The 26342-nt window shown below is 41.3% G+C and overlaps 1 protein-coding gene across 1 annotated transcript in view; it reads right to left on the bottom strand.

The window, feature by feature from the left end:
* The window catches only part of DLD (dihydrolipoamide dehydrogenase), a 34060-nt gene extending 24240 nt beyond the window's left edge, over positions 1-9820 (bottom strand). Inside the window, exons 1-2 of the mRNA XM_047695857.1 lie at positions 9681-9820; positions 4104-4182 (exon numbers count right to left, since the gene is read on the bottom strand). Coding sequence (XP_047551813.1) covers positions 4104-4182; positions 9681-9719 — 118 coding nt within the window. The 5' untranslated portion in view covers positions 9720-9820. The remainder of the gene's footprint in view (positions 1-4103; positions 4183-9680) is intronic.
* Positions 9821-26342: the final 16522 nt, after the last annotated feature.

Here is a 26342-nt window from a genome sequence, read left to right on the forward strand (position 1 = left end):
ACCACTATCATGCCTCTGCTTAAACCATTCCAATGGCTTCCAACTGCCCTTAAAAGAGAATTAGGGTCTTTCATTATCTGCAGAGGTCATCAACCCATCTTCAACAAACATTAGGCACACTGGCCCTTTCCAAGCTCCTCAAAGACACTATGCTCCTTCTCACATCGAAATACTCCCACATGCTGTTCCTTCTACCCGGAACACCTCTTCCCAGACCCACCCCCACCTCAACCTGTTTCAGATATCAACATCATTTCCTTAGGAGAGAACTCCATGACCATTCACAATCCACATACAGATTTCACAGCTCCCTATGCTTAGCCTGTGGCGTCATTACCACAATTGCTTACTGGATGTTTGTCTTCCCCAAATGGACTATAAACTCTATAAAAGCTGCATCTTGTCTGACTCATTCACTGCTATATCCCAGCAACCAGCCCAATAACTAGCACATAGTTATATAGTTATATAGTTATATAGCATATTACATATTCTCTATTTGTTGAACTAAATGAATGAATGACTGTAGCAAATGTGAGTGTCTTAAGGACTAGGAGTTCATTCCTGTCATGAAATGGAAGGTCCTATCAATAATACACATTACTCTTCAAATTTTGAGGAACTTCATTCATACAGATATTCAAACATCTTCCAGATTTTTTTTAAGACTGTATTTATTTATTTGAGAGAGAGAGCACGAGCAAGAGTGCACAAGAAAGAGCACAGTGTGTTGGGGAGTGCAGGGGAAGCAGGCTCCCCGCTGAGCAAGAAGCCCACTTCTGGACTCAATCCTGGACCCTGGGATCATGACATGAGACGAAGGCAGATATTTAACCAACTGAGCCACTCAGGTGCCCCCTTCCAGAAGTTTTAATAGGACTGTATTATATATAATAAACTTGGAACTTCTCAAGCTGGTCTGATCAACCAGTACTCCCTGGAAGCGGACCAAACAGAACAGAGATTAAGATGGAGGTTCTAGAGTTGAGGAATTTTCCCAGTTCTGTCACTTCCCAGCTGGGACCTATCTTGACTCAGCACCTCCACATATAAAATGGGGAAAATAGCAGCACTTATCTTGTCAGATGGCAACAAGGATTAAAGACTGCCTGAGACAGAGTAAGCGCTCAGGCAATCAGTTACTATTAGTGTAGCTGTTGCTGGGGATTTACTTCATACCAGATGCCACAATGGGTGATTCTGATAAAGCAACAACTAAACCAGACATGGTCCCATTTCTCATATTTATTCAATAAATACGTACTGAGTACCTACTGTACCACTCCAGGTGCTAAACAATCACAGTCCCTGCCCTAACGAAGTGTAAATCCTTGGGGAAAAGACAGCTGTTAAATAAACGTCTCAGGGGCACCTGAGGTTAAGTTTTGACTCTTAGTTTCAGTTAAGTGTCTGACTCTTGGTTTCAGCTCAGGTCATTATCTCAGGGTCATGAGCTGAAGCCCCGAATTCGGCTCCGCACCAGAGCTCAGAGTCTGCTCGTCCCTCTCCCGCACGTGTGCTTGCGTGCTGGCTCGCTCTCTCTCGATTCTCCAAAATAAATAAAATCTTTATAAAAGAATAAATAGGGATGCCTGCGTGGCTCAGCTGGTTGGACTGCCTTTGGCTCAGGTCATGATCCCAGAGTCCCAGCTCCATGGGGAGTCTGCTTCTCCCTCTGACCTTCTCCTCGCTCATGCTCTCTCTCACTGTCTCTCTCTCAAATAAATAAATAAATAAAATCTTAAAATAAAATAAAATAATAAATAAATGCCTCAGATAAATACAAACATGAACACACAACGCGTGTTACTTCACACAACCAAAGACTTCACACACTGTATTAATGTGAGTACTAAGGGATTTATAATTTACTCAATGTCAAGGAATCACTACACAATTTGTTTCACAAGTACTTGGTTACCCTCATTCCATGAAAATCTAAGATCCTGCTCAAAGACTACCAAATAGAAGGCACTGAATAAATCGTTGTTGATTAACTCCAAAGGTAAAGAATTAGCCACAACGTCTTTAATTACCTGCTCTGGAAACAAAAATCTAACATTTCTCCTGTTGCTTAAGAAAAAGTACTATTCCCATTTAACAAAGACAACTGATATATGCCAAGTATATCCCAATAAAACTGTAAGGAAAAAAAAAAGGAACAAAGGGTATAATGGTGGGGAGGCTGGATGGCTCAGTCAGCTAGGCCTGGAGACTCTTGGTTTCAACTCAGGTCACGATCTCACAGTCATGGGATCCACCCAATGTTGGGCTCTACACTCAGTGCAGAGTCTGCTTCAGACTCTCTCTCCCCCTTCCTCCCACTCGATCACTCGCTCTCAAATAAATAAATAAAATCTTTTAAAAAAATTCCTTTGTAAACAAATATGAAACATTTTTTTAAAATGTTTCATATTGTTTAAAAATTTTTTTTTATGGTGAGTGCTGTGAACTGTGTAAACCTGGCGATTCACAGACCTGTACCCCTGGGGATAAAAATATATTATATGTTTATAAAAAATAAAATTTAATTTAAAAAATTTTTTTTTTAATTTTAAATTTTAAAAAATATTTTTAAAAAATACCATTTTTTAAAAAAGGTATAATGGGTCCAACCGTTTTCCCCCACCATCAAATTAGTACTTTTTAAAGGATTTCTTGCCCTTTCTAATTCTTTTTTTTTTTTTTTTTTTTTTTTTTTTTAAATTTTTATTTATTTATTTGACAGACAGAGATCACAAGCAGGCAGAGAGGCAGGTAGAGAGAGAGGAGGAAGCAGGCTCCCCGCTGAGCAGAGAGCCCGATGTGGGGCTCGATCCCAGGACCCTGAGATCATGACCTGAGCCGAAGGCAGCGGCTTAACCCACTGAGCCACCCAGGTGCCCCTTCTTGCCCTTTCTAAAGCTAGATAAATCATTCACTGTTGACCATTGGTGACAGGAATCCTCCCACTACTCTTTCTTCCAGAAATAAAATATCTCAGATCATGCTAGTCTGGCAGCAGTTAAGGTACAGGATAAAATTATTTCAGAGCATGCAGGGACACTAATGGTTACACTTCCCCCCAACTAATGGTTTCTACAAAAAAGTTTTAATGCAACTTTACTTATATGGGTGATTCAGGTAAATGTCAAAACAGATGACTTCAAATAACTAATATGTAGTGGTACTGGGAGGCCAAAATGCCTTACTACAAGCCCATTAACTTTCTGTTTTAAAAAACAAAATATATGTCCTTTATAGAAACTTCAAAAATACTTAAAAAAAAAAAAAGAAAGAAAGAAAAAAAAAAGAAGAAAATACCCATATTCCCCATATTCCATAGTTTCCTTTCAGGGTGTATCCTTCCCGTCTTTAAAATAATGTTTCTGACAAGCCCATCAGAATTTTCAATTGGGATGTCAAAAAGTCATCTCACCATTCTAACAGTGTCAAACTACCAACACACTTACTCTTACACAGTGGACAGAATTTCAACTTCTTTTTAAATGTAAACATTAAAAATAACTCCCCTGCTCAAAACCCTTCAGTGGTTTTTCCTTTAGACTGGGAGTAAAATCCAAACTCCTTCACCAGACTTCCACAGTCCTCCATGATCTGATCCTGCTTACCTCTCTGCTGTCACATCCTATGGGTCTCCACTCCAGCCACACCAGCCTTCCTGCAATGACTTAAACCTCACAATCTAATTCTCACCTCAGACTCTTCTCACTGCTGTTTCCCTCTCCTAAAATAACCTCACTCCCTCTCTTCACTCAGATGTCATCTCCTTAGAAAAGCCCTGACACCCTATCTAAACCCTATCATTTTTACTCCCAGTTACCTGCTTTTATTTTCAATCTCTAACCAAAATATTTACCTGTTACCTGAGTATTGTTTGTTTTTTTACCAGCAGACTGTCAGTTCCAAAAAAGCAGGGCTTTGCCTAGTTCACTACCTAGACACACTAGGTGCTCAATAAACATTTAAGTGAATAAACACATGAACAAATGAATTCTATGACAGATTACTTATTAGTTGTTCTAACATTCACTTACTTTTACATTTAAACACAAAGGAACTATGAATTAATCTGAGGAAAAACCGTTTTACTAAATACTTACTTGGTTGATCTGCATAAGTTCTCAGAGGCACTGCAGAAACTCCCTGTAAACCATGAGATATTCGACTAAAATGGCCTCTCTGGAAAAAGAAAAAAAAAAATGTTGTATTATGTAGAATATGAATTCAAAACAGAACTCCTGAAGCTCAATGAAAATGTAAGGACTTGGGAGCAAATATGTCAAGCACTTATTATTTATGTATCTTCCATTGCTACACAGAGGTTACATATCAATTTCTCTCTCTTTTTTTAAGATTTTATTTATTTCTTTGTCAGAGAGAGAGAGAGAAAGGGAGCACAAACAGGGAGAGCAGCAGGCAAAGGGAAAAGCAGGCTCCCCGCCAAGCAAGGAGCCCAATGGGGGACTCAAGCCCGGGACACAGGTATCATGACCTGAGTTGAAGGCAGCCACTTAACCAACTGAGCCACCCAGGCATCCCAATTTCTCCTCTTTCATCACAACAATTACTTAAACTTTAGAACCCCAGTTCCCCATACTATCTTTTCATTATGAATATTCAATAAACCATCTCAGAGCAATATAGGCTAAAGCCCAACAAATAAAGTTATTCAGTGGTATTAGTGTTACTACATTTTCAGAAAGCATGGCTAATTTTTGGTGCCAGGGATTTTAATGTCACAATTAAGACTCTTAAAAGTTGGCCTTAAATGACACACTGGACCAGATGGACATCACAGATATATTCAGAACATTTCATCCCAAAGCAACAGAATACACATTCTTCTCTAGTGCACATGGAACATTCTCCAGAATAGATCACATTCTTGGTCCTAAATCAAGTCTCAACCGGTATCAAAAGATTGGGATCATTCCCTGCATTATTTCAGACCACAATGCTCTGAAGCTAGAACTCAATCACAAGAGGAAATTTGGAAAGAACCCAAATACATGGAGACTAAACAGCATCCTTCTAAAGAATGAATGGGTCAACCAGGAAATTAAAGAAGAATTGAAAAAATTCATGGAAACAAATGATAATGAAAACACAACGGTTCAGAATCTGTGGGACACAACAAAGGCAGTCCTGAGAGGAAAATATATAGCGGTACAAGCCTTTCTCAAGAAACAAGAAAGGTCTCAGGTACACAACCTAACCCTACACCTAAAGGAGCTGGAGAAAGAACAAGAAAGAAACCCTAAACCCAGCAGGAGAAGAGAAATCATAAAGATCAGAGCAGAAATCAATGAAATAGAAACCAAAAAAACAACAGAACAAATCAATGAAACTAGGAGCTGGTTCTTTGAAAGAATTAGTAAGATTGATAAACCCCTGGCCAGACTTATCAAAAAGAAAAGAGAAAGGACCCAAATAAATAAAATCATGAATGAAAGAGGAGAGATCACAACGAACACCAAAGAAATACAGACAATTATAAGAACATACTATGAGCAACTCTACACCAACAAATTTGACTATCTGGAAGAAATGAATGCATTCTTAGAGACATATAAACTACCACAACTGAACCAGGAAGAAATAGAAAGCCTGAACAGACCCATAACCAGTAAGGAGATTGAAACAGTCATCAAAAATCTCCAAACAAACAAAAGCCCAGGGCCAGACGGCTTCCCGGGGGAAGAACTAATTCCTATTCTCCTGAAACTGTTCCAAAAAATAGAAATAGAAGGAAAACTTCCAAACTCATTTTATGAGGCCAGCATCACCTTGATCCCAAAACCAGACAAGGATCCCAACAAAAAAGAGAACTACAGACCAATATCCTTGATGAACACAGATGCAAAAATTCTCGCCAAAATACTAGCCAATAGGATTCAACAGTACATTAAAAGGATTATTCACCACGACCAAGTGGGATTTATTCCAGGGCTGCAAGGTTGGTTCAACATCCGCAAATCAATCAATGTGATACAACACATTAATAAAAGAAAGAACAAGAACCATATGATACTCTCCATAGATGCTGAAAAAGCATTTGACAAAGTACAGCATCCCTTCCTGATCAAAACTCTTCAAAGTGTAGGGATAGAGGGCACATACCTCAATATTATCAAAGCCATCTATGAAAAACCCACCGCAAATATCATTCTCAATGGAGAAAAACTGAAAGCTTTTCTGCTAAGGTCAGGAACACGGCAGGGATGTCCGTTATCACCACTGCTATTCAACATAGTACTAGAAGTCCTAGCCTCAGCAATCAGACAACAAAAGGAAATTAAAGGCATCCAAATCGGCAAAGAAGAAGTCAAACTATCACTCTTTGCAGATGATATGATACTATATGTGGAAAACCCAAAAGACTCCACTCCAAAACTGCTAGAACTTGTACAGGAATTCAGTAAAGTGTCAGGATATAAAATCAATGCACAGAAATCAGTTGCATTTCTCTACACCAACAACAAGACAGAAGAAAGAGAAATTAAGGAGTCCATCCCATTTACAATTGCACCCAAAACTATAAGATACCTAGGAATAAACCTAACCAAAGAGACTAAGAATCTATACACAGAAAACTATAAAGTACTCATGAAAGAAATTGAGGAAGACACAAAGCAATGGAAAAATGTTCCATGCTCCTGGATTGGAAGAATAAATATGGTGAAAATGTCTATGCTACCTAAAGCAATCTACACATTTAATGCAATTCCTATCAAAGTACTATCCATTTTTTTCAAAGAAATGGAACAAATAATCCTAAAATTTATATGGAACCAGAAAAGACCTCGAATAGCCAAAGGAATATTGAAAAAGAAAGCCAAAGTTGGTGGCATCACAATTCCGGACTTCAAGCTCTATTACAAAGCTGTCATCATCAAGACAGCATGGTACTGGCACAAAAACAGACACATAGATCAATGGAACAGAATAGAGAGCCCAGAAACGGACCCTCAACTCTATGGTCAACTCATCTTTGACAAAGCAGGCAAGAATGTCCAATGGAAAAAAGACAGCCTCTTCAATAAATGGTGTTGGGAAAATTGGACAGCCACATGCAGAAAAATGAAATTGGATCATTTCCTTACACCACACACAAAAATAGACTCAAAATGGATGAAGGATCTCAATGTGAGAAAGGAATCCATCAAAATCCTTGAGGAGAACACAGGCAGCAACCTCTTCGACCTCAGCCGCAGCAACATCTTCCTAGGAACATCACCAAAGGCAAGAGAAGCAAGGGCAAAAATGAATTATTGGGATTTTATCAAGATCAAAAGCTTTTGCACGGCAAAGGAAACAGTGAACAAAACCAAAAGACAACTGACAGAATGGGAGAAGATATTTGCAAATGACATATCAGATAAAGGGCTAGTGCCCAAAATCTATAAAGAACTTAGCAAACTCAACACCCAAAGAACAAATAATCCAATCAAGAAATGGGCAGAGGACATGAACAGACATTTCTGCAAAGAAGACATCCAGATGGCCAACAGACACATGAAAAAGTGCTCCATATCACTCGGCATCAGGGAAATGCAAATCAAAACCACCATGAGATATCACCTCACACCAGTCAGAATGGCTAAAATTAACAAGTCAGGAAATGACAGATGCTGGCGAGGATGCGGAGAAAGGGGAACCCTCCTACACTGTTGGTGGGAATGCAAGCTGGTGCAACCACTCTGGAAAACAGCATGGAGGTTCCTCAAAATGTTGAAAATAGAACTACCCTATGACCCTGCAATTGCACTGCTGGGTATTTACCCTAAAGATACAAACGTAGTGATCCGAAGGGGCACGTGCACCCGAATGTTTATAGCAGCAATGTCTACAATAGCCAAACTATGGAAAGAACCTAGATGTCCATCAACAGACGAATGGATAAAGAAGATGTGGTATATATACACAATGGAACACTATGCAGCCATCAAAAGAAATGAAAATTTGCCATTTGCGACGACGTGGATGGAACTAGAGGGTATCATGCTTAGCGAAATAAGTCAATCGGAGAAAGACAACTATCATATGATCTCCCTGATATGAGGGAGAGGAGATGCAACATGGGGGGTTGAGGGGGTAGGAGAAGAATAAATGAAACAAGATGGGATTGGGAGGGAGAGAAACCATAAGTGACTCTTAATTTCACAAAACAAACTGAGGGTTGATGGGGGGAGGGGGGCTGGGAGAGGGGGGGTGGGGTTATGGATATTGGGGAGGGTATGTGCTATGGTGAGTGCTGTGAAGTGTGTAAACCTGGCGATTCGCAGACCTGTACCCCTGGGGATAAAAATATATGTTTATAAAAAAAAAAAAAAAAACTCTTAAAAAGAAAAAAAAGTTCTAAGGGCACCTGGGTGGCGGTTAAGTGTCTGCCTTTGGCTCAGGTCATGATCTCAGGGTCCTGGGACAGAGTCCCACGCCAGTCTCCCTGCTCACCCGGGAGCCTACTTCTCCCTCTGCCTCTTCCCCCACCCCAGGCTCGTGTGCACTGGCTCACTCTCTCTCTCTCAAATAAATACCTTTTTTTAAAAAGGGCTCTTAAAGTTCTAACTTAAGTACTCAATAATCTTTACATTACAATCCTCTACTTGTAATTATTGTTTCCTAACTCAAACTACCTGACCCCCTCTATAAAAACGCTCCTGAACAGTTAATTGGGAATAGAAAATTAGACAAGATCACTTGGGAAAATGCACTATTACTGACATTCAAGAGCTACTACAATTCCACAAAGTGCATCATAATCCCCACAACAATCTCTATGAATGTCCGCTCTTTTCTATGAACAGTGAAACACAAAGAAACAATGCAAATAGCTCTTATGGGAGGCAGTGATGAAACCCTCACTCATGTAGCAATGTTCTCTCCTCCAAGGCAACGCAAAGCACCTGAGATCAGAACAGCAAACCAAAAAGGAGCAACGTCAGTCCTAACTTCTAGTCCCAGTTCTGCCGCTGCCTAGAAGTATGATTACACTAACTCTCAGGAGCACAGATTACTCATGTTAGGAACCAAAGAGACCGATTACTATGCTACCTTTAAGGTATCCACCAATGCAGTACCCAGCCACGATCCCGCATGTACACAATCCGGCTGTATTCGGTACGTGGACGAAGAGGGAAAGCTGTCCTAACGGTAAGCAGCTGCGATTAAAAATGCAAGCCTCTAGGAGAGAAGGCAGTGAACACTAGCTGAAAGCTGCAAACAATGAGGAGGCCTTTGAGGAATTCCCAGGGCCACCTGTCAGGGCTGACTGCCTCTGGGTGTTTCAAGGAGTGGCCCCAAGGTTACCGCCCAATGCCACGCAGGGGCTCGGATTAGGATTAGTAAAAGGTAGCGAGTATGAAAAGAGCAGACGGGCCAAGTGCGATTTCTACTTCTTCTGCCAAGGTAAAGCGGCCTGTGCATGACCCGCATGCCCCAAACGCGAGGCTTGCGGGCGGACTGCAGGCCGTCACACAACGGGCGGGGCGGCTTCACTGCACAGGTCCCCACTCCGGCCGCCGCCGGGCCAGAGCCTGCTCAGGGGCGGGGCCGCGGGTGGTCCTAGCCACTCTGCCCGCCTCTCTCGACCCCACCAGTTAGGCCGCCTCCCGGACCCCGTCAGCGGGCACTTCTGCGCCTCTGGCCTGGCACAACCCCACTCGCTCGGCCCTCACCTTGGCCAAGGAGCAGTACACACGACTCCAGCTCTGCATCTTGCCTCTCAACTTTCCTTTCCGCCAGTGCTTCCCCGTCCGCTAAGCTTCTAGGCCGCCTCGCCAAGGTCTCCCCGCCCTGCGCATGCACAGGCGCAGCTTACGTCATGGGTCGGGAGCAGCGCGATTGGTCCGCGTCCTCGGGGCCCACGGGACTAGGCGTTCCTGTCAGGCGCGGAGTCGTGCGCTGTCGTAAGGAGCGTAGTGCTTTCTGGCAGCGCGGGGTTGCGGTACCATTTTGCCGGTGGTATGGAAATGTGGGGAGTTGAAATGCGATCTTATACTTGGAGGACGAGATAAATAAACAAGACTATCGTTTGCTTCATGCACGCCGCAGAAAGTGAGGATTGAGAGGTTCTAGGTTGTGCTAAACTGAGGAATCTCAGCATTTTCCAGGCATCGCCTCCGCAGCAACCACATGAAGGATTAGGAGCATTACAGTTTATTGGATGAGGCCCTGAGAGGTTAATACCCGCGAGGTCGCGCAGAGGAAAGATGACTACTTTATAACTAACCTCTCCCCCCAAAGTAAACGCTGTGTAAGGGATGGGGCTGCAGACGTTCCATCACCAACATCCTAATCTAAGCTAACTGGCAAAACAGAAAACACTCTCTTTTCTCTGTTCGAGCAAATTAAAATTCGGTGGGGTCGTGGATGAGATTTTAGGTTTACATGAGGAACCAAGAAAACATTGTCTTAAAGACTGAGTATTGAGGTTTAAGGTATGATTCTTGTTTTGTGATAGCTATATAAAATAAAACCTGTGCATTTCTTGACATTTACTACGCAGGCACTGTGCTGGGCTCTGTGGATTTAGACATTAGAAGTGACACATTACCTAGCTATGCTCAGTCTTAGGGGAAAAGGTAGGAATGGTGTTTATTTAGTGTTTGTTATAGAGGCTGCTAGTAGTCACCCAAATTCCATTCTCCCTGTCCTTCCTTTTGTACATAGCTTTTTAGCCATTTTAACCATTTTCATGGCTTTAGCACCTGCCTACATACACAGATAACTTCTAGATCCTTATCTCCAGCCTATACTTTTCTCCAAATCTTTAATTCCATATTTTCAATTGTCTGCTGAACACGTCCAACTGGGTGATCCTGCCAGCACCTCAGTTTCAATTATCCAATATCTTATTTTAAAATGCATATTTTCTCACTTATATTTATGATTAATGATACCTCCAAAGAGCCAATGAGCCATAGTAAAAATTGTGCAGCCATTCTCAACTCCTGCCTTTAGTCCATTATCTAATGGATCACTGTTTTAGTTGACTACCCCTAGAAGGAGGCCCAGAGAAAAGCATTTGAGTGCAGCGAGTTTGTTTGAGAGATGATCCAAGCAAGCATCGATAGGAGATGAAAAAGGGACGGTAACATTCAGATATGTTAATGAGTAGATCACCACTGTGAACAATTGTGCTCAGACTCACCAGAGACCTTTGGGAGATAGCATAGTACATACTTCAAAGTTGTCCTACTCAAAATACATCCATCAACTTCTATCAGTCATTAGCTGAGGACTTCTCCCAGGGATTTCAATTCCCTGGCACTTTTGACTTGTCCAAGATAGGGGCTAAGTGAGCACCAGCAGCCAGAGAAGTCTCTCAGGCAGAGTCTCTGGTGCTTGCAATAAGAAGGCCGAGCGTTTATTGCGCATGTCACACGGTACAGAATTTTGTGCAGGACACTGAAATGCCAGAGATGCCAGAACAATCCATTTGAGGTTTTCAATAGTTACTGGAAACACAAGTCTTAGGACTGAGAAACTCTGGGCATGGATTTGAAAGTTTCCTGGTGTATGGATAGTGATTGACACTTTTAGGGATAGATGCATTCTCAAAGGATAACACTTTAAACAGATCTTCTAAGGAGAGTGAGAAAGAGCAGCCATAGAGATTGTACACTTAATACAATGCTTGGCATGAAGCACGTCCAAGTACTATTTGTTAAATTACTTTTATTTGCCCCCTATACTGCCACTGTCCTCCAAACTGCCTCAGACAAAGGCAGAACTGGTGATGACTACACAGTGGGATTTAAGGGATCCTTTTCTGGCCCTTCCCTTAGAATATTTCTACACCACCCAGCCACTACCCTAATTCCTGGCCTGAAGGCTTCCCATTAAGGGATGCATTCCTATTGTTCCTCTTCCAAATGTTCTCTATTAGAATAAGCAATCAGTTGCTGGCTACAATTCTCCCCTTAGGGAAAAGAGAGTAAGGGAATAAACATCTGTTGAGCAGATGCTCTAAAGCCCTGTGCTAGAGGCTTTCCATCATTTATCCACTTAATTCTCACCCCAGCCATGTGAACTGATTTATCAGTGGATCTTCTGACTGGTTGGCAAAAGAAATCAGATCCTCAAGTGAGTGGAGGGATTATTCTGGAACCCTTCCCTGCTGACCAGTCCTGGGATGGGGGCGGGGAGGGATAGAGCAGAGTCGATGACAAGTGACCATCAGGTGAAGGGCACAGACAGAAAGAAAAGAGGAGCCCAAATGGGTGAGAAGTCAAAGACTTCCACCTGACATTCATAGTATGAGTCGTAACCACTGCAATAAGAAGTAAGCACTCTAATAACCATCTGAATTGTCCACAGGCTTTCTTTATCCAATCACTTCTTCACTGACCCAATAATCACTGAGGGTCCGCTGTGGGCTGAGTGCTGTATTAAAACCTGGGGAAGCAGCCCAGAACAAAAACTAGACCCAGTCCTTGCCCTCCTGTAGTTTATATCCTAATGCGGATATAGCATATAAAACAGTGATGTCTATTCGTGAGAAGTGCTACGGTGATCTAAGAGGGGAGTTGAGCTAGTTGGAATTGGACACAGAAGTCGCCCCTAATAAAGTGACCGATGCTTGAAATGAGATCCAAACAGTGAGAAGTGTTCCTGGCAGTAAGACTTACCATCATGCTCATTTGACAGATGGGAAAGAATGTTGTGAGGGGAACTGGACTGACAATCAGGGGACCCAAGTTCTAGACGTAACTGCTCTTCACTTTCTGTGCAATCCAGTGTAAGTCATCTCTTGGGACCTTTGTTTCCCAAACTTTAAAATGGGGGCTACAAGATCCTTTCTAGCTGTAAAGGTGTTCCACTGAGTTGCTAAGAGTTGGCTTGTAGAGAACCATGTTTAAGAGTCACAGTAGCTCTTGGTAGTGGATGTTTCTTACTTTGGGGCTGTTGTTTATCGGAATCCCCTTCTTATGTTTGAGGGATCGCCACCATGTGAGACCAGACTGCACTAGGAAGCCCAAATGGCCACCCCTGGCTCTCCTGGGTGCCCCCAGCCAGGAGAACCAGGCACAGAACCTCAGCCAATCCAATGAGTCCAAAGGCATGGAGCAAAGACACTGGCAATTTGGGATTCATCCTGCTGGTGGCTGCAGTGACTCCAATGTCCGTGGAGCTGGTGGCAATGATGGGGTCCTATTCAGACCCTTCCAGTGGAAAAATCTCATCTGGAGCTGCCTAGCTCCCTGCCTCCTTCTCAAAACCACATTGGGTCTGTGACTCTCAGCCTACCAATAAATTCCTTTTGGCAAAAAATGAACCAGAGATGATTTCTGAGATTACTTGCAACCCAGAATCACGACTGGTACACAACCATGTTTTGAAAAACTGCCAGACGCTTTAAATGAACTAGTTAAAAAAAAAAAATCTCATAACACTGCAAGACAGGTATTGTTAACCTTAGTTTTTAGGGAAGGTAGCAGAAGCTCAGAGCATTTATATAACGAAGCTAAGGTCCTGCAGTCACTAAGTGACAAACCCCAGCGTGCTCTGGCGCACCCCACATTTACGTGATATCCATTCTTGCCGGAAACCATACTAATTGGTAGGGAACAGAGTTCCTTGGAGCATCTTTTTTCTTTCCCCATCTCTTGTGAAACTAACCAGCTCAAATGGGCCCAGAGTTACTGCCCTACAGCCCCCACTTTTGGAAATTTTGTGGTTTTATTGAGGAAATAACCGTTCTACCATTTCTTAATCTTCTTCTTTTTTCCCCTGAGCAATTTTATTTATTTAGATGATGTTTAAACAGCAACAACAAAATCGTATCAAATTGCTAACCTAAGCAGTCGTGGGTGATTGAGTAGGAAATAATGAGTTAAACTGTGTAGTTAACAGTGGGTGGCTGTTACTACCCACTATACTACAGAAAATAATTGAGTCAAAAGTGTCTAGTACCACCTGCCCAGTAGGGGCCAGTGTTCTCCCATTATGTCCCTCGCTCCCGCCTCACTTCTGCAAAAGCACAAACTCCACCAAGGAAATGTATATGGTGGTGTAGGAAGGTAGGGACTGACCGTTCATGCTTCAAAATGATCCTAAATACGAAGATATTAGGCCATTGGTGCACAGAATCAATAAATTAACAAGGGCCAAGCGTTTATTGCTCATGTCACACGATACAGAATTTTGTGCAGGGCACTGAAAGGAAGGCAGACACATTATCACAAATCTCTCTGGTATCAGAAGCTCCCCACCTAGTTGAGGAGATCAGGCAATGTCTTTAAACAAAACGTAACACTCTCTCAGCAAGGACCGTCTTGACACCCTAATGAATAACAGCTCTGCCTTTCAACTCCCCCCACCCTGACCCCCAGCTTCTCCTCCTCTCTATTCCCGCTTCATTTTGTTCCATGGCACTGACCATCTTCTAGCCTCCTGTGGAATTATTTTCTGTTTATTTTGTAAATCTTTCTGCTGCCGCAAGGATCTAAGCTCCCTGAGGGCTAAGATTCCTGTTGGTTTTGTTCGCTGATAGAACCCCAAAGCCTAGTACAGCGACTTGCACGTAAGAGGCACTCCAAAAGCATTACTAAGTGCATGAAAGTAAGCAGAAAAAATAAGAGCTACAGGAATTTGAAGGTGGAAAGATCACAACAGGCTAGGACCTGAGGGAACTCTCCATGCAAGATCTAATTACTCCAATTGGTCTTTGAAGGTGGTAGGATATTGACAGAAGAGAGGAAAACCAACTAGAATATGATTTCTCAGGCATGGAGACATCTGGGCAAATAGGAATAAGGGACCAAAAAAGCGTAGTAATTTATGGTGTGGTATAGGGAAAGGGCATAAGCTTTCGGGTCACGAATCCTTCGATAATTAAATGTGCTTGTGCCCTCTGACAAATTTGCTTATCTCTCTAAATTGTTTCCTTATCTGTGAAATAGAATGATGTTTACATTGAAGATGGTTAAAAAGATTTTTCTTTTAAACTTCAATAGTGCACCTGGCACACAGTAGGTCCCCAGAACAGGAAATTATTATCATATTGCTATCACAGGCTGGAATACGTATCAAGCAGGTTCATTGAATTCACGTTCAAAATTCATTTGGAGTCACTTGACTTGAGTTTCTGTAGGTCCATTTTCCAGAGAGGGATTAAGGTGGTCATGAAGTGTGAATCTTAAAGGATGTCTAAGTGTGGCTATGTGACTAACATTTTATAGTTTATGAGGTTCTGTCACACAAACACTAGCCCTGGTCTACACAGTGACCCCAATGTTGGTAGCATTATTGTCATCATTTCAGATCAAAAAAAAAAGAGAGAGAAGAAGAAATCCCTGCTTTAGAGTGATGAAATTACTCATCGAAACCCAGAGATCTACAAAGTGATTAAGGCAGGGCTCATATCCAAGATTCCTGACTCCAAGTCCTTTATTCTTTTCATTAAGTGATTCTCTGCTTCTAACCACTGTTATGGATTTGAGCCACACAATTATATTGCTGATCTGTTCAACCAATTAAAAACTTCCTGATGCTTCTCCACTTTATAGCTGGCATATATATAGGCATCATCATCCTCTCTCCCTCTCTTGCTCTCCCTCTCCCTGTGGCTCTCTCTGTCTCTTTCCCTGTTTCTCTCTCAGTGAGACTAAGATAAGAGCAATTGGGGAATTGGAGTGTGTCTCTGAAGCCACTTTCTGCCAGCTTATGGACGATTTCCTCTTCACAGTTCTTGTTCTCACGGAATTTAAACCCCTTCAAGTGGAAATGGCACTCGAAGGGAGAGGAGTTGGAAATACCCTTTGCTTTATCCCATTCAATATATTTCACTGTGCATTTCCAGTTAAGGAGTTCATCCTAGCCACTAAGAAATCAAAAGAAAAAGAATCCAAGTGACCAAACACTTAGCATATGGGAATAAATACATGTTGAGGTGAGGTTTTGCTATATCCAAGAATTAACAGAGCTAGAAAATTGTGGTGGCGTGATGGAAAATTTATTAAGTGGGGAGTAACTGGACCTTATTCTTGACATGACAGGATGTGAGGAGGAACAGAGGGGCGGGTTAATGAATGAACTTGATGTAACGGGATTAGATAAACAGTGTCTGTGAAAGATGTAACTAGTGTGGAAATATAGCAATCCCTGTGATTAAGCAGGATTCTTCACTATTCATTCTTTCTTCCTCTCTTAAAGAACTGCAAAATTTCCCTGTGCTGATGGTGTTATGCTTTCTCATTATTTATCTGATAAAATAAGTCTTATTCGGTAAGCCAAAACATGCTCCCATCGAACATTTTTCTGGAAACATGTGCAGCCAATTCTTTCAAGTTCATCTTTTAAAAAGACAGTAACTGTCTCCTAAAAATGCCAAAATTCTATCCCATGGTAATTGATAAATCAGGTAGTAGCCACAGGATGTCTGACCCTGTATACAATGCTGTGAGAAACAGAAAGTCCTATTATTCTTTTTTATTTAATTCCCATGAACAATTTCAAACACATACAAATAGACTGAATTGTAGAATGAATTCCATATATCCGTTACCAGCTTCAACAATTATCAGCTCATCACCAATATTTTTCACATATATTACTACCATTTCATTTCATTTATTTATTTGAGAGAGAGAGAGAGAGAGTGTGTGTGTGTGTGTGTGTGTGCGTGCGCGCGCATGAACAGGGGTTAGGGGCAGTGGGAGAGAGAGAATCTCAAGCAGACTTCATGCTCAGCATGTAGCCAGACACGGGGCTCGATCTCATGATCCCAAGAACATGACCTAAGCCGAAATCAAGAGTCCAATGCTTAACCAACTGACCCACCGAGGCGCCCCTCTCCTGTTTCATTTTAAAGCAAAACCCAGTAGTTACATCATTTCATTCTGTAACTATTTCAACATGTATCTCTTAAAAATAAGGACTTTTTCTATGGATAATAGGGGTTTTAAGAGGGGAGACATCTGTGTGCCGCAGTAGACAGGGAAAAAAAAATCAACCTGGTAAATGTAAGTCTGAGAATTCATAATACAAATTATGAAGACTCTCTGTGTTCTGGCATGAAAGGGAATTCCAAAGGAAAGTCATCTCCAGTTGAGAAGGTGTATTCCCAGAAATGTCAAGGGCTCACAAACCTCCAAAACCCGTCCTGTTGTTGACGTGACTGCAATATGTGTTATGACCAACAGGTGGCAGCAACATGCAATAGTATTAAAGCATCAAGTCTAACGCTGTGACAAGTAATAACATTGCCTTCAATTTTCTTTTTTAACATCTTAATTTTATTTTTTTTAGTGTTCCAAGACTCATTCTTTATGCATAACACTCAGTGCTCCATGCAATACGTGCCCTCCTGCCTTCAATTTTCAATTGCTAAAATATATTTCAGGAGATCATTCAGTACTCCCACCACTATAAATGTGATTTGGGGAAGACAGAAGAAAGAAAAGAGCCTATAGGACGGTGTTTCTCAAAGTTTGTTTCAGAGATATTCCCCCCCTACACACACACACACACACAAAATCATCACTTGGAAGCCTTGCTAAAATGCTAATTTTAAAGATGTAGTGTAAGGAAAGTATGTAAAACATTTCATCAGTAATATTTCATATTGACTAAATGATAATAGTTTGGATATACTAGGTTAAATAAAATAAATTAGGTTTCATTTCTTCTGTTTCTTTTGACTTTTAAAAGTGTGGCCGTTAACATTTAAGATTGCATATGTGGCTTACATCTGTGTTTTACATTTTTGACCCCCATTTTATATTTTTTGGACATCTCTGCCCCAAAGGCTAGAAATGCAGCATGTGACTCAAGCCTGGCCAATTCCATGAGAATATGTCCCACTGTTTGGGACCACAGTGATTGGTTCAAAGACTTAGAACACAATTAGAAGGTGAAACATACTCTTGTTCCTTCTAAATGTCCAAGCAGGTAGATACAGGGACTGGAGACATTGCAGCTATCTTCCTCCCATTCATGGCCCTAAGATGAAGCCAACAGCAGGGACTTATAGCCAAGAAAAGGAGAAAAATGACACCTTGGTGGGGGGTGGTGTTTCTTTCTTTCTTTCTTTCTTTTTTTTTTTTTTTTTTTTTGAGTCTTGTATGAAGCCATGCCTGCACTTAGTTCAAGGGACTTCTAAGATTTAGGAGCTAATACATTCCCCTTTTTGCTTATGCCAGTTTATTTTGGAAGTTCTATCACTTGCAACAAAAATATTCCTAACTGTTGCACCTTTGTATCTGACACTGATAATCTCTAACAGCAAATTTCAGCCAAAAAGAAGTAGAAATGATAATTCAAAAATTGAAGATTGAGTGGTGGGGAAATGTAGGCAAAAAATGTAAACATGATGTTTTGTGGTTAAAAAAAAAAAAAGAAGTCCACTCAAAAGATCATGGGAGAAGGAGAGTAGATTTTCTGCTTGCTTGGGGTCTGTTTTATTTGGTTTGGTCTGAGAGCTGGAATATGCTCACTTTTCTTTGCTTCCCTGGCTCTGGGGTCAACAAGAACAAGGAGACTTCTCCCATCCCTCTCTCAGAAACGTCACCTTAAAATCTCAGCTTTCCTCATGCTAGAGGACTTCTTAAAGTAACCCAAGCAACAACTGGTGCATGCCTGAGGTGGAAAGAAAAAAGGGATTGAGGAAATCACAAGAATACACAGAAAATCCCCTACCCTCGGGGGACACCCATTAAGCTCTCCTTAGAATGCCCAGCTGACTCTCCACCCACAGGAGCACCAGAGTGGACGGCACGTATGGCTGGCTGCCCAGCTAGTATCCAGCCAGGGATCAAGAGGTGGGTCTTTCCTTCTCACGGGACCTCCAGTCTCTTGAGTGATTCTCTTGGAGACCCATAGCACATTGCTTGGGGGTGAGGTGGGAAGACTCTTCCCAATAGGCAGAAGGATGAACTCACTTCTACTCCTCCAGAAGTAGTTCTGGAGGAACTTCTCTTCTCCAGCCCTTTCCTTCTTTAGAGGGTAGGTAGTGAAGGAGTGATAGTCAATGCTAACAGAGCTATTTAGTTTGCCTCTGATCACACTTATATGAAATTATATGCATGTATCTGTAAATGTGTATTTATGTATTAAAAGATATTTACCAAAATGCTAACAGTGATAATACCCCTTTATCACCTTTTTTTGGGATGGGAGACAGAGAGAGACAGTTCAAGTGTGGAGGGTAAAGGGAGAGAGAGAATCTTAAGCAGTCTCTAGCCCAGTGCATAGAGCCCGACACATGGAGCCCAACTCAGGGCTCGATCTCATAACCCTGAGATCATGACCTGAGGTGAAATCAAGAGTCAGGCACTTAATTGACTGAGCCACCCAGGCACCCCCTTAGGTTACTATTTTTTTAAAAATCCACTAGAACAAAGATCTAGATGTAAAAATGTACAAAGCATTAGAAGAAATACAGGTGTAATATGTGAAAGTGTTCTTATGCCTTATATGATTAAAAAACTAAAATAGTACAAGAATAGATTGAACACATAAACCTTTGAAATTTCTAAATGGAGTAAATGCCATGAACACCATTGAAAGGCAAATTAAAAGCTAGGAAAAATATTTGCAATGCCCATGACAAAGTTTTAATATTCATAATATTCAAAGGGAAGTCAGAAAACAATTAAAAACAGGATATTCCAGTGGAAAAATTGGTGAATAACAACAGGAACAGAAAAAGGTAATTCACAAAGGACAGAACACTTGTGGTAAGAAGACACATAAACCTCCTAGCAAACTATAAACATTATGAAACATGCCACATATTCACAGTGATTGGGACCTTTTGAGTTCATTTTAAAATGAACTCACTTAATCTTCAAAACAAGCTGATTGTTTTGTGTTATTATTTACTGTTATTTCTATTTATTATCATTATCTTTATTGTTATTTTTCCCATTCTATACACAAGGAGACTGAGGTTCAGAGGGTTGACTCACTTACCCCAGGTCCCATGGGTAGTGAGTGATGGATCAGGGATTTGAATCCAGATAGTCTAGTCCAGATTTCATGTACCACCCTTAATGGTACAATATATTTAAGTACAGATCACCAAGCAACATCTGATAATACTGCTTACCTCTCCATGCTCATATCGTTCCACTATTCCCCAGTTCCATGTCTTCCAGACACACTGGCTTTCTGACCCACAACATGCTAAGACCTTATTTACTCTTGGATCTTTGCACTGTTGGCCCTTCTGTCTGGAAGACTCTTTTCCCATCTCTACTTAGATTGCTTGCTTTAGCCATTGATTTGTTCTTACTTTCATTCATAGTGATATTTAAGCCTTCCACCAGGCACTGTTCTATGGAGCGAGAATACAACAGCAAACGAATCAGAAGAGAACCTGGTTCTTTCTAATCCTGTAGGTCTCAGTCCAAATGCCATCTTTTAAAGAAGGCTTCCTTGATCACCACTCTAGAGAGGTGCTGTGGATGAGGCTGTGAGGACAGAGCCATCCTGAAGGGATTACTGCCTTCATAAGAAGGAACACCAAAGAGCTCACTCTAGAGAGAAAGCAGTCATCTACAAGCCGGAAAGAGAGCTCTCACCAGGACCCAACCACACTGGAAACTTGATCTTGGACTTCTAGCCATTAGAACTATGAGAAAATAAATTTCTGTTGTTGAAGCCACCCAGTCTGTGGTATTCTGTTTTGGCAGCCCAAGCTGATGAATACAGATTTTGGTACCAAGAGTAGGGTGCTATTTTAACAAATACCTAAATATATGGAAGCAGTTCTGGAACTGGGCAATGGGTAGAGGCTGGGAGAGTTTTGAGGTACGTGCTAGAACACGTGGACATTAAGAACATTTCCGGAGAGGTCTCAGACAGAAATGAAGAACATGTTATTGGAACCTGCAGGAAAGGCAGTCTCTGTTATCAAATGTCAAAGAACTTGGTCGAAATGTGCTCTAGCGTTTTGTGGAGGGTGACACTGGTGAGTGATGGAATTGGATGGTTAGCTGAAGAGATTTCTAAGCAAAGCGTTGAAGGAGCAGCTTGATTCCTCCTGACTGCTCACAGTGAGATGAAGGAGAAAGATGAATTGTTTAATTAACATTTGGTAAGTAGAGCCTCTGGCTGTCAGAAGGTGAGCGACAATTCAACCAAATACAGCAAGGGAAAGCAAAATAGGGAAGTTTGTGCTCACAGGTCCTGGAGGAGGTACACAGAACCCCTTGAGGGGTCACATGGCGAGGTCAAGGCCGGGTACAGGTAGAAAGAACACAGCAGGACTTGAGACACATCACTTTATTAGGGTCCTCAGGTGAAGTGCTTTGAAGTTCCTAGGCTAAGACCAGATTGGTCAATTCATACCAAAATTAGCTAGGCCTTGGTAAGCTTGGGGGGCAGGGTCTTATCTAAGGTGTGCATAAGGGTAGATATGAAATTATATGCATAAGGGTAGATAGATATCTAGGATGAGAGGAGAGGGTTTACCACAAGGTCATTGGGGGAGTCCTATCAGGAACCTACATTTACTTGTGACTCTGCAGGCTGTTATCTAGGACATGTGCTCAAGGGAGGGGCTCCCTGTCATTAAAAGCCCCTGCAGGTGGATTGGTTTAGCTAAACCATAAACTGCAACATTATGGAGTGGTTTAGCTAAATTTTGAACAATATAATATTTCAGAACAGAAGCTTGAAGATTTGGAAGATTCTCAGCCTACCCATGTTGTAAAAAATGACAAAGCTTATTCTTTAAAAAAAAAAAATGCTAGGGATGTGGCTGAAGAACCATTTGATAAGAAGATTAGCAGGAACATGAACCATGAATCTAATTATCCATTTCAGCAGAAGCTAGGAATAGGGATGGAATTGTTTTAGTAGAAACTCTGCCAGGTGAGACTAAAGGACACAGAGAAAAGCAGATGGAATAAAGGAGGGCTGTAAACTCATGTCATTCTAGAAGAAAAGAGAGGAATAAAACCAGGAGTGATTCAAAGATCATCTGAGCTGCCGCTCCCACCATGAGCCCAGGGATGAGGCTGCTTCCTCCTTTCAGAGGGTGAGGCCCTGGCAGAGAGCCTAGCAGAGATGCCTGCTGGAATAAGGGGATATGGCAGTGCCATAGAGCTGCGGGGGTGATGGGAGGACAGAGCATTGAACCAAAGGATTGTTCTCAAGCCTTAAGATCTAAGGACTTTGCCTTGTTTAGTTTGGGACTTGCTTGAGACCCATCACTCCTTCCTTCTTTCCCTTTGGAAATGGGAATATCTACCCTATGCCTGTCCCACCAGTGCATTTTGGAAGCACATATCTTGTCTGGTTTCACAGGTTCACAGCCGGAGAGGAGTTTTACCTCAGGATGAATTGTACCTGGCATCTCACCCATACCTGATCTAGATGTTATTAAGGTGAGACTTTGAACTTTAGACTTTAGAGTTAATGCTGGAACAAGTTAAGACTCAAGGGGGTTGTTTGGATGGAATGAATGAATTTTGCATGTGAGATGGACATGAATTTTGGGAAGCCAAGCATGGAATAGTATATACTGAACTGTGTCCTCCACCCTCATAATCACATGTTGAAGCTTAAATCCCCTGTGACCGAGTTTGGAGGTGGCACCTTTGGGAGATAATTAGATTTAGATGAGGTCATGAGGGTGGGGCCCCTCATGATGGGATTGGTGCTCTTATAAGAAGAGACACTAAACTGTACTCTCTCATTCTCTTTCCAATATGTGTGGACACAGTGAGAAGGTGTCCGACTTCAAGTTAGAAAGAAAGTTCTCACCAGAACCCAACAATGCTGGCACCCTGATCTGGTGCCAGGACTGTGAGGAAATAAACATATCTGTTGTTTAAGCGACCCAGTCTACAGTATTTTGTTATGGTAGCCTGAGCTGACAAAGATAAGGGGCCTCCACACTTTTTCCTTGACACATCGCCCTTGTCTCTCAAGTCACTAATCACTCTCTGGAATTAAGTCACTTATTTCTTTGTACTTTGTCATTATCAACTCCACTAGGATGGAAGCTGTATGAGAGCAAGGACCCTGTCTGCTCTATCATCAGAGCCTAGAACTGTGCCTGATATATAATAGATACTTAATAGATATTTATTAAATAAGTAAGCAATGAGAGATAAGAGCTAAATCTCTTGCATCATTCGTTTTTCAGAAATACCTTTTTCGCTTTCATTAAATTGTAGACCCCCCTCCCATCCTTACATTTCCACTTATTCTCCTTCTCTCTCCCATTCCTTCCTCTTCTGCTTTCAAGAAAAGAATTGCTATTGGACTGGTTTGGAATGGTTCCAGCTGGGAGGCAAGAGGAAACAGAAGTGACATCCAGAATCACTTCTACCTCCTTACATTTATGTTTGATTTTAATTAGGAAAAAAAATTCAGTTCTTCAAAAAGAGTACAAAAGCTAAGAGTCAGGAAAAGGTCAAAGATTATAAGTTATGTAAGGTATAACACAATGTAGTTTTATGTTTACTATAAAGTTCATGTTTCCTTAAAATAGGACCAATAAACATTCACCCAACAGTGTAATTCTCCTATTATTCCGCTCATATACACCTAAATAAACAAAGGCTTATTATAGAAAATACAATGATGTTTTTCAAGGAAGCAAGAGTCCTCAACTTTTCTTTCTTCTGAGTCAATCTTGGCCAAAGGGTATTCAAAACAAATGAGAACCTTCTGTACTTTTTCCAGTGAAAGCTCAAGAATGGGCTTAGAACACAGATGAGCCAACAGACAGCCCTTGGTCCACACCCAGCCCATCATCCCCAAATCCCAATTTTGAGATTCCTTTCAGTCTGCATTTCTAATGGCAACAGTTGGCTGGAGCTAAGTAGTTACTGTCCTCTGTGGGTGACTGTTGAACTTGAAAGTATCACCAGATCTCACCAGTTTGTATTTGCCTCACACTCAGCCTTAGATCCATCGTTCGCTTGGTTCTTGTAAGTTCTCAAGTTTGAAATCCCTGCCTTAAGATAGAAGTCAACAGGTTCTCTTTGAACACTACACTAAAGCCAGGCCAGTCTCCAGCCAGGACACAATGGCGAGGTTGTATTCATTGCGTATGCCCAGTGATCTTCCTGATTGTTTAGGACCCACATAATACGGATTGTTAAATATTTTGAAGATAAGTATTTTGCCCAAAATTCTTCTGAAGAAAACGTCTTTAAGTTGGAAATACATGTGTTTAAATTTATAGTTGTTTGCAGTGGTATTATGAATTTTCAAGTCAATGAAATAATTTAATATATATTAGAAGCAAAGAATTTAGATACACAGGAAAGAGTTTAAACCTTGTTAGATTTGGCCTAAAGAAAAAAAATCAAGCTGTCGATGAGTAAAAAATATTAAGTGGAAGGATATCTGATAACATACTAAAGTAATCTTTTAGGTTAATCCTGTTCCTGCTTATCAAGGTAATAAAAACATTACCGTTTAGGTGCAACTGATAACTTAATATTGAAATTAAATCTCATAACCACAAAATATTCGCAGTGATACCAAGTAGTTACACCTACTCGGTTGGGTTTCATTATTATAGTCTATTTACCACAGTAAAATTTTCTTAATAATCAATAAATTTGAACATAAGGAAATTTTACTGTGGTAAATAGACTATTTCAGAAAAGGTCTATATTTCACTCAAAGGTTTCATGTCACTTCTCTGCCAGCTCTCTTGAAGGAATTTCTTTCATTATAGGATCCTCTGCCTCAATATTGAGAGTGAAGACTTTTGGGGAGATTTAGGAGGAATCTCTACATATGTACACTGTGGCATGTGTAGTATGATAGGAGGAGAAATAGGGGGTGGTTGGCTGTGGTCAGAGTGAACTATGCAGCAGTGCAGCTGACAAATCACTTGTTCCCTTTTCTTGAATTTTTCACGTGTCTGACCTCATCTGTTATCTAGAATTCTTGCCCTGGCTTCTCTCCCAAGCTCCAGATTCAGGTCATTTATCATCTGCTGGACATTTCTACTTGCACAAGCATATTAAGAGACCAAAGTGCCCAGCAGTCCTCAAGCCATGATCCACCATCGTCCCTATCAAAGTATACCCTACCTATTTAACCTTTTTAGTCCTTTTTTTTTTTAAGGATTTTTAGAATTTAGTTGGCACAGAGAGACACAGTGAGTGAGGGAACACAAGCAGGGAGAGTGGGAGAGAGAAAGGCAGAATTCCTGCAGAGTGGGGAGCCTGATGTGGGACTCAATCCCAGGACCCTAGGATTATGACCTGAGCCAAAGGCAGACACTTAATGAGTGAGCCACCCAGGAGCCCCCCTTCTAGTATTATCTTAAATGACCCTTTCTTAAAGGAGCTTCTCTGACTCACCCTTTTTACAGTTATGATTTTCTATCACCTTCTATCTCAATACCAGTTTTCTTTACAGAATTTGGGACGATTTATATTTATCTTATTTGTGGGGTTTGTTTTCTCTCTCTCTTACTCACTAAACTTTAAGTTCCAAGAAGTCTGGGACCTTGACCATCCTATTCATCTTTTTATCTCTACCTCCTTAACATGGTGCCTGGCCCATAGAAATCACTTATTAAGTATGTTTTAAATGGGTGAATAAATGAAAGCCTTATTACTTCTCTGCAACCCATCCCTTCCCAGGAGATTGTAAATTCTATGTGAGTGACAATTCTATCTGGTTATCCACACTTCTTTCCCAGAGCCTAAGACTGTGTCTGGCACACAGCGAATAGCCAGTAGATATTTGCTGAATTAAAATGAAATGTAGCAGATTTTGGAAGGCATATGCACTGGAGGCACTGGAGAATGAATTAGGAAGGTGGAAGAGGAAGAAGGCTATCACTTGTTCCTCGGAAGAAAGTTCTATTAGCTTTGTCTTTCCTAGGCACTATTACATACTACCTTATAAATATTCCCAGACCCAAACAAAAAAGCAGAATGACAGAACCCTGGGCAGCTTCCATGGAGATAATCTATTCTTTTTTTTTTTTTTTTTTAAGAGAGGGTAGGAAGGGTAGAAGGGAAGGGGGAAGGAGAATCTTAAGCAGGGTCCATGCCCAGCACGGAGCCCTATGTGGGGCTCAATCAGCTTGATCTCACAATCCTGAGATCATAACCTGAGCCACAATCAAGAGTCGGGCATTTAACCAACTAAGCCACCGAGGTACTCCTGCAGGTAACCCATTCTAGAATTTTCTTTCTTTATTTCTCTCTCTCTTTTTTTTTTTTTTTTACAAAGTTTTCAGTAAAAGGATTATCCCGCAGAGCTAAAACAGGTGCCGATTCCAGAACCCAGATGCCTACAGCACCATATTGAATGGAATAGTGGAAGCACAGATTTTTCTTGGTAACTGTGACAATTATTTCCTTCAACTTTGTGGCCCTGTGATGTTTGGCTTCATTTTGTAGACC

The sequence above is a fragment of the Lutra lutra genome, chromosome 11, assembly GCF_902655055.1.
Source record: "Lutra lutra chromosome 11, mLutLut1.2, whole genome shotgun sequence".
In the NCBI taxonomy this organism is placed as follows: domain Eukaryota; kingdom Metazoa; phylum Chordata; class Mammalia; order Carnivora; family Mustelidae; genus Lutra; species Lutra lutra.